The sequence below is a fragment of the Melospiza melodia genome, chromosome 28, assembly GCF_035770615.1.
Source record: "Melospiza melodia melodia isolate bMelMel2 chromosome 28, bMelMel2.pri, whole genome shotgun sequence".
Taxonomy (NCBI): Eukaryota; Metazoa; Chordata; class Aves; order Passeriformes; family Passerellidae; genus Melospiza; species Melospiza melodia.
Genome location: NC_086221.1, coordinates 1,692,308 through 1,701,316, shown reverse-complemented (window position 1 = coordinate 1,701,316; position 9,009 = coordinate 1,692,308). Strand labels below are relative to the sequence as shown.

The 9,009-nt window shown below is 49.8% G+C and overlaps 1 protein-coding gene across 1 annotated transcript; it reads left to right on the top strand.

Annotated features, from left to right (window-relative positions):
• Nucleotides 1–4,289: 4,289 nt before the first annotated feature.
• LOC134430413 (olfactory receptor 14J1-like) lies at nt 4,290–4,826 on the top strand (the record flags this gene model as incomplete). Its single annotated transcript, XM_063178053.1, has 1 exon — nt 4,290–4,826. A coding segment is annotated over exon 1 (537 nt), but the record flags the coding sequence as incomplete, so codon positions are not given.
• Between the last annotated feature and the right edge of the window lie 4,183 nt (nt 4,827–9,009).

Genomic DNA, 9,009 nt, shown 5'->3' with positions numbered 1-9,009 from the left:
GATCTAAGACATAAAGGGGCAATTTCTCAAACTACCACCCTGGATTTCAGAATCCATAATATTAATCCTGTGAATTGCGTGTTTAAGTCATGGAGAGATGAGCCTCTAACTCCTAAGTGGGAAGGTCCCTTTCAGGTACTGCTCACCACAGAATCGGCCGTGTGAACTGCAGAGCAGGGATGCACTCATGGCAATAGAGTCAAAGGCCCAGTGGAAGAACCCAGAGTGGACTATAACATCCAGGCTGGTGAAACAACATTGACTCTCAAGCAGAGACTGAAAGACAACCAGAAAGACACCAAGGTGCCCAAAAAGTAGAGTCAAGCTTCCACCAACCAGCTTGAGAACTGTCATTCTGTTTTCATGGGTGACAATTACCAGCATCTTTTGAGGGGTAGTACACAAAGGACTGTAAAAGGTAATGGGACAGCTTCTTTAAGAAAATAAGACAAAGGAATGAGGGCAAGACCGAGTTGGCCCCTTTGTTTGCTACCAAGAAGGCTCCATAGCCCTGCTGTGGGTAGCAACCCTGTAGGCATGGTAAGGTAGGGACAAAAGGCCATACCAGACCTCTATCATTCCTCAGTGTTCTTTTAATTCAACAGAGACTGGAGGGCAGGACCGAGTTGGCCTCTGTGCTCGCCCCAAAGATACACTGACTATGGGTAGCAGCCACATAGGCACGGTAGATGGGAGCCAAAGTCATACTGGACCTCTGTGATGCCCTTTTGTCCATTCCAAATAAGTGTGTCTAAGGAAAACCTGAGACTTTTTCTCCTGTTCCCACTGTTCTTGCCTATATTAAGAGATGCTGGTATGACTCATTCAAGAGAGAGAGAGAATTTTTTACCTAATTGTTCGAGCAAAATGACTTTTAGAAAAAGAAAAGAGGGTTTGTTATGGGTGAATAATTCTATGGTTGACTATCACAATTTAGGGATGAATATTAAATCCATGTTAAGAGAAATTTTGTAGATGTATAGTTATCCTTTCCCTCCCCCTTGCATTGTTATCACAGGATGGCCTCAATAGTCGGGGCATGTGGGAGGGTTGGCTTGTTGCTATGGCAGCACCTGACCTCCAATCAAGGTGTAAGACAGTGATATCCACCACTGGACAGTGAAGAAGGTGTAGATTGACAAGACTTTGGGAGGGGCTAGAGGTGTAAAAGACAGAACATCCATTTTGTGGGAAACCGCATGGCGACTGAATCCTTTGCTCCTGGCACTGTATCCTTTTCTTTATTCAGTATTCTGCTGTATTTTGATAGTGTCTTAACAAAACATTTAAATTTTTGAAAGTAAAAATAGTTTCTCAGATGGGATTGGGGAATGTGAGGCAAGGATGTTCACACTGGGTCAGCTCTCAAGGTAAATCTTCTCTGCCCTGGCCAGACCTCCTTAGGAGAGACCCTGGATCAATATAAATCACAGCATGCTGAAATCACTTCTTCTCTAAAGAGAACAGTAATAAAATACACTCTTCAAAATAGGATTACATATTTCATAGAAGCTCTTTGAAAAATTTCTCCATAATTGTGTAAGGAAAACTTCCTGCTGAACTGCACAAGAGCAGAGGAAAATCAAGGCAAAGCCATTGTTTGTCAGGATTTGCTTGATCCTAATGAGCTCCGTGGTGCATTTGGAGCTGAGCCCTGGAACCTCAGGGCCTGAGAGGAGATGCAAAAACCTTTCCAGGAGTCAGAGTCAGACAAAAACCCCAAAATGTCTCAAAGCATGAAAGGGTCCCACTGAGGTGCCATCCCCAACACAGGCTCCTCATGGACTCCTTGGAGGAGAGAATTGGAGGCCAGGATTCCACAAAAAACCTCTCAGATATTAAGTGTGGAAAGAAAAATCCAAAGTACCTTAAAAACCTTGAGTATCTCAAAGTATTAATGAGCCCCACTGAGTGTCAGTACAAAGCTCTCAAGGGATTCATTAAAGCAGATAATTGGGGCCATGACTGCACAAACCTCTCAGAGAGTCTGTATCGAAAGGGTAACACCAAATACCTTAAAATACCTGAAGTACCTTGAAGCATTAACGAGCCCCACTGAGTGTTGTTACTTATAAAGGCTCTCAAGGGACTAATTACAGCAGATAATTCGAGGCTGTGATTGCACAATCATTCTCATAGAGTCTGTATAAAACGGGAAACACCAAGTACCTTAAAAACTGAAGTACTCTGAAGTACTAATGAGCCCCACTGAGTGTTGTTACTGACAAAGCCTCTCCAGGGACTCATTACGATAGATAATTGGAGGCCATGATTGCAGAAAACCCTCAGAGACTGCAAGGCAAAAGCCAAACCCAAAGTCCTTTAAAAAACCTGCAGTCCCTGGGAGCATGGAGAAGCCCCCAGGGCCATTCCTGGTCAAGGCTCCCCAGGGACTCCTTCCAGCAGATCCTTGCGGCCCCTGGGCTGTTGGCTAGGGGGGGATGCTGAGGGCAGGACAAGGGGCTGACAGTGCCCAGCCTGGCTGGGGCTATGCCAGGAGGCCCCAGGGCCTCAGGACAAGGTGTCTCCTCACAACCCTTGGTGGCACAGACTCTGTGGTGCCCCAGTGCACCAAGACTTGGCTTCTCTTTGTCCTAACATGCCATCACTGCCTCCAGTTCTCTGCTCTGCCTGGGGCCTGGGGACACTTTCTCAGACATGTCCCTCAGTGGGAACCATTAAAAGTCCAAGAAACTTTGTGGTTGGATTCTGACTTGGAGCTCTGGAGAGATTTCTTCAGCTCCCTCTCAGGAACTGATGTTCAGGGCCTGAAAGCCCCAGAGGCTCATTAAAGTCCTTGTGCTGTGTCTGTGCTGCTGAGCTGGACTGGGCTCCTGGCACAGAGACAGCTCCTGGTAACCAAGAAGAGCTTCAAAAGCACATTTCTCTTGATGAGCAGCTCTTCTGCCAGCCCAGCAGGGCTGGGGCACTGCCTGCAGCCATCCTGGGCACAGCACAGAGGCACAGAGGGCTTCCATCAGTCAGGGCTGGGAAGGTGCTGAGAAGTGCCTGGGGCAGAATCACTGCCAGCCCTTGGCACAGGAACCTCTGGCTGCAGGACAATGCAGCTGCAGCTCCTGGAGCCATCTCCTGAAGCTGGAACATCCGAATGCCTACAGACCCTGTGAGTACATTCTCTGATTGTCTCTTGTGCAGAGCAGCCAGGGGTGCCCAGGGCTGTCCTGCAGAGCAGGGTCCTGCAGCCCAGGGCGCTGTGCTGGGGCAGGGACTCTGCTGCCTTCCAGGGACAGCTCTCAGCCAGCTCTGGCAGCTGCTCCGAGCACTAGGGGACAAGATCTGGGTGGGAGGAGACAGCAGGTAAGGCTTGGAAGTGGTGAGGATGCTGCATCATTCAGGACTGCTCCCAGCATGGCTTTTAACTGCAGAACATTTGCAAGTAGATTATTCAGGGAGAACATTGAGGAAGGAGTTGCACAAAACTGAAAGACCTGCTTTATTAATCTACTTCTCTAGGTTGCCTGGATGTGAAATAGCACATAGATATTCTTAATATCAGAATGATACTAAAAAAAAAACCCAAACAAAATCCCCCAGATCTGAATAAACCAGGCAGTGCAGAAATCAGCCAAGCACCCTTTTTAGAGACAGCATCAGTGTTGCTTTTCTAGCCTCCTCAGGGTTGCTCTGATGTTGACATCAGAGCCTGCAGAGTCAGAGTTGCCCCTGGGCAATGCCTGAGCTGGGAAGGGTCTGAAGAGCAGAGCTGAGCCCCCAGGGCTGTGCTGGGCTCTGGCAGCACTGGCAGGGCCGAGCCCTGGGCACAGGGAAGCAGCTGCTGGCAGGGACAGCTCCAGGCAGCATAGCCCTGGGCAGGCAGTGGGGGGAACATGCCCCGAGGCTGTGCTGGGATATTTAAAGTCCTCTCCAAACCCAAGTATTCCATGATTACTTTTTTTACAGATCCCCATGCCAAGGCACAGGAAATGTCCAACAGCAGCTCCATCAGCCACTTCCTCCTGCTGCCATTGGCAGACACATGGCAGCTGCAGCTCCTACACTTCTGCCTCTTGCTGGGCATCTCCCTGGCTGCTCTTCTGGGCAACTGCCTCATCATCAGCACCGTAGCCTGCAGCCACCACCTGCACATACCCATGTTCTTCTTCCTCCTCAACCTGGCCCTCAGTGACCTGGGCATGATCTGCACCACTGTCCCCAAAGCCATGCACAATTCCCTCTGGGACACCAGGAACATCTCCTACACAGGATGTGCTGCTCAGCTCTTTTTCTTTGTGTTCTTCATCTCAGCAGAGTTTTATCTCCTTACTATCATGTGCTATGACCGCTATGTGTCCATCTGCAAACCCCTGCACTACGGGACCCTCCTGGGCAGCAGAGCTTGTGCCCACATGGCAGCAGCTGCCTGGGTCAGTGCCTTTTTCAATGCTCTCATGCACACGGCCAATACGTTTTCACTTCCCCTGTGCCATGGCAATGCCCTGGGCCAGTTTTTCTGTGAAATCCCAGAGATTCTCAAGCTCTCCTGTTCACACTCAAACCTCAGGGAACATGGGCTAATTGCTATTAGTTCCTCTTCAGCATTAGGCTGTTTTGTGTTCATTGTTTTCTCCTACGTGCAGATCTTCAGGGCTGTGATGAGGATCCCCTCTGGCAAGGGACGGCACAAAGCTTTTTCCACCTGCCTCCCTCACCTTGCTGTGGTCTCCCTGTTCATAACCACTGTAATTTTTGCTCACATGAAGCCCCCCTCCCTGTCCTCCCAATCCCTGGATCTGACCCTGTCAGTTCTGTACTCGGTGGTGCCTCCAGCCCTGAACCCCCTCATCTACAGCCTGAGGAACAAGGAGCTCAAGGCTGTAGTATGGAGACTGATGACTGGATGGTTTCAAGAACATTAAACTGTGGCCAGTTTCTGCAAATCACTTCTAATAAAGTAATTTTTGATACTTCTTGGTTTCATTTAGAATGTTCTTTCCCTTTGTTTTACTTTTTTCACATTGTCCACAAATAAATGTCATTGTTTGTACCATTTCTCATTTTGTTTCTCTTCACCTTCCCTTTGGCCACAGACTGTCTCACTGAGGGGCTGCACTCTTGGTGTAGGTAAAGGAACTAAAGGATCTCCCACTAGAGTTTGCTGCAGAGATGCCCTTTTGTTGCCTTCTCTGGAGCTGCAGCAGCAATGTCTGTGTGCAGAGCTGGGGGCAGATCAGGGCTGGCACAGCAGCTGTGTCCAGCAGCAGCAGCACTTGGTGTCGCCAGTGCTACTGCCGTGGCCCTGCCCCGCTACCCCAGTGACCCTGCTGTTGCTGTAGGGCCTGAGTGCTCTCGGGGCCGGGCACAGCCCTGGGAGTGGCAGTACCGGGGTTACAGCAGGGACAGGCCATGGGCACTGCTGGGGCAGCATTGATGCCTCAGGTCAGGGCCTGGGGGCTCCAGGCTCCTTGCCCAGGCTCTCTCAAGAACATGCCCAGGCCAATGCTCAGCACAGAAAACCCCTGTGAGCAGCCCCAGGCTGGCCGTGGGCAGGCTAGGGGCAAACAGCATGGCTGGGGCTCTGCAAGAGCCCTGGGGGAGACGGGAAGCAGCAGCAGAGCAGGGGCTGATCCATCCTCAGTGCACTGCACAGCCCAGGGCAGCGTCCCAGAGCGTCCTCATGGAGCTGCCAACAATATCCCCCCTCTGCAGCCCTGGCCTCTCCCCCAGCTCACACAGGTGCCCCATCCTTGCAGGCACAGACACGGCAGCACTGGCTCAGCACCCCCTGTTTGCATTGCACACAGCAGGCGGGAGCACTCCCATGCTGTTGGTGTGGGGACATGAACCTGAGGGAGCACAAATGCCATCAGCCCCTGGGGCCAGCAAGGGCTGGGGGACACCAGGGAAACCACTCAGGTTTGTTGTGGCCTCTGCAGTCAGCCAGTAAGTTTGTTCCCATCAGATGGGAGTTTCCTGTCCCACTGCAGATGCTGTTGTTCAGAGCCAGGGCTGCCTGGCAGCCACCCCCAAACTGCCCTGAGCATTTCCCTTGCTTCACCTTTGCTTTCTTTACTCTTCCCTAGTAACAAATTTCTTCCTGTTGCACAGCCCTGTTCCCTCCCCTGCAAACAGCCCATCCCTGTTTGCCCTTCCCTCTCTGGCCTCACTCCTCATTGCAGTTCCTGACTTGGCCCCATGGGAACGTCCCTTGGGGAGCAGGATCATCCTACAAGTGCTGCAGGAATTGTCTGCAGGCTCCTGCAGTGCCTGGTGCTGCTCTCTTGCCAGAGGCACCCCAGGCCAGGGGGTCACATCTGGTCTGCTGTGTCTAGCTCTGGGGCTCCCTGTTCTGGGCAGTGAGGAGGAGCTGCAGAGGCTCTTCAGGACTGACAGGATGGGCTTTGGGGCTGCGAGGACAAGCTGAGCGACCTGGGCTGCTGGAGTTTCTGAAGAGGAGGCCCAGGGCTCCTCCTGCAACTGCTCCAAGGGTGGTTTCAGAGAATCCCAGAATCAGCAAGGTTGGAAAAGGCCCTGGAGATCATCAAGTCCAACCTGTGCCCTGACACTGCCTTGTCTCCCCTGAGCCTCCTCTTCTCCAGGATAAACAACCACAGCCACTCCTCACAGGACTTGTGTTCCAGACCCCTCCCCAGCCTTTTCTGGACACGCTCCAGTCCCTCCATTTCCTTCCTAAATTGGGGGGCCTAGAACTGCAAACAGCACTCGAGGTGCTGCCCAAGCAGTGCTGAGCACAGGGGAAGATTGACGTCCCTTCTCTTGCTGGCCACACCATTCCTGATGCACAGCAGTGCCAGGGTTGGATGAGTGAAATTGTGGAGAGGGGGTGGGACAAAGTGTTATTGACTTTAAGCTGTGAAGGATGTGGATTTTCATATCTGATCAGAGTGTATTAGAAGGCGCAGGGGGTCAATATCAATTGGGCATTGCTGATACTAAACTATAAGGAGGAAAAGACAACAGGGAAAAACAGTTATCTCTGCTTTTTATTTTTCAGTATAGCAGACTGACTTTGAATACATGTCTTAAATTTTTCCAATTAATCACAGAACAATTGAAAACCTAAATTATTCCCAGGGGCTTTTCTGGTTCAGGTGTTTTGGACGAATGTTTATGAGTCTTTCTCACTGAATTCCTGAGCTGAAAAGCTCAGGAAAGAAGAGGCCTCTGGAGTAAGAAAATTCATCATCACCCTTCATATGGCTGAGGAACCTGCAAGTGGCTGATCCCCATCAGAGCAGCAATGAACAGAAATGGGCACAGCTTTTGTGAAATACAAAGCTCTGTTTCTTGTCGGATACATACAGGCAAAGTGTGTATTTGTGATTGTATTATGCGTGGAAACCAAACTTGGGACATTTATAAAGACAAATTCTAATAAATAACTGAGGAAATTAAAGTATTGAAGAAGGCCTTTGAATCTATCCTTAATTTGTAATTAACTTTTATATGTCTTAAGTTGATTTAGGAGCATTTGATTTAAAGTTTTAGATATTGCTTTTTGACAAGTGTTTTCTGCTTGTAGCTTAGCCTTAAAGAGTTTTGCAATAATAACCATTTGAAGTATGATTGTAGAATATTTCTTGTAGTAAGGATCTTTGAAACTATAGCTTTAGAATATATAAAAGGAAACATGCTTATCTCACATCTTAACAAAACAGTGAAAAGCAGCTTGAGAAAGGAAGATGAACATCAACTCCAGGATTTATAGTTTCTACCAAGGGAAGCTGGACATCACTGTTATGAGATTTATAGTCCTTGCAATTAAAAGGTGGACCCACATCTGGAGAGCTGGACCTCACCAGATGGGATCCGTCTTTCTTCTTTCGGAAGCTGGACCCCACCATCTGGGGATACTCCTTTCTGGGATAAGTCCTGAGAAAAACTAAATCACAATAGTGTACAGAATTGTGACATAAAAATTGGGAATACAAACTGCTGAGAAAGCTGATGAATATCCCTATAAATACCTGTAAATTTTAACTATCGGTGTGCAGCTGGAGGGAAAACTTCCCCCACTGTACCCAGCACTGTTTTGCTCATACTTTACCATATTAATAAATAAATTGTGTGCTGCTTGAATATTGGCCTAGTCAAGCTTCTCATTTATAACAGAGCACCACCATGCACCCTGGATCTGTGGGGCTGCATGGTGTCACCATGGTCCTATCAGTTCCACAAGGCCCTGCAGTGTCAAAATGGCCCCAGAGTGTCCCAGTCATCACAGAATGACAGAATCAAATAGGCTGGAAAAGACCTTTGGGATTATCAAGTCCAACCAATGCCCTAATACTGCCTTGTCACCCAGACCATGCCACTAAGTCCCACTGGAGAGGGACAGTGACTCTGCCACCTCCCCCCTGGCCAGCCCATTCGAGTTCCCACTCACCCTTTCTGTGAAGAACCTCTTCCTATTGTCCAGCCTGAACCTCCCCTGGTGCAGCTTAGGGCTGTGTCTTCTTGTCCTGCCCTCCAGCAGATCCACACTCACACCCAGCTTGGTGCTGTCTGAAATTTGTGAATGGTGGACTCGATCCCCTCACCCAGATCATTAGTGAAGATATTAAACAGGACTCGGCCCAGGACAGATCCCTGGGGGACACCACCAGTGCTTGGACACCAGCTGGGTGCAGCACCATCCCCACCACTCTCTGGGCCCAGCCTCCAGGCAGTTCTTAAATCTCCCAGTGAGGAGAGAACATGCCCAAGCTGTGGGCTGCAGCTTTTTCAGGGAATGCTGACAGAGATAGAGTCAAAGGCTCTGATGGAGTCCAGGTACACAACATCCACAGCATTTCCTGCATCCACAGGTGGATCACCTGGTCATAAAAGGAGACCAGGTTGGTCAGGCAGGACCTGCCACCCCTAAATCCATGCTGGCTGGCTCTGATCCCTCAGCCATCCTGTGGGTGCCCTGGGATGGCATTCAAGGTAATCTGTTCCATAACCTTGCCAGGCATCCAGGTCAGGCTGACAGGCCTGGAATTCCCCACATCCTCCTTCCAGCCCTTCTTGGGGATGGGCTCACACTGG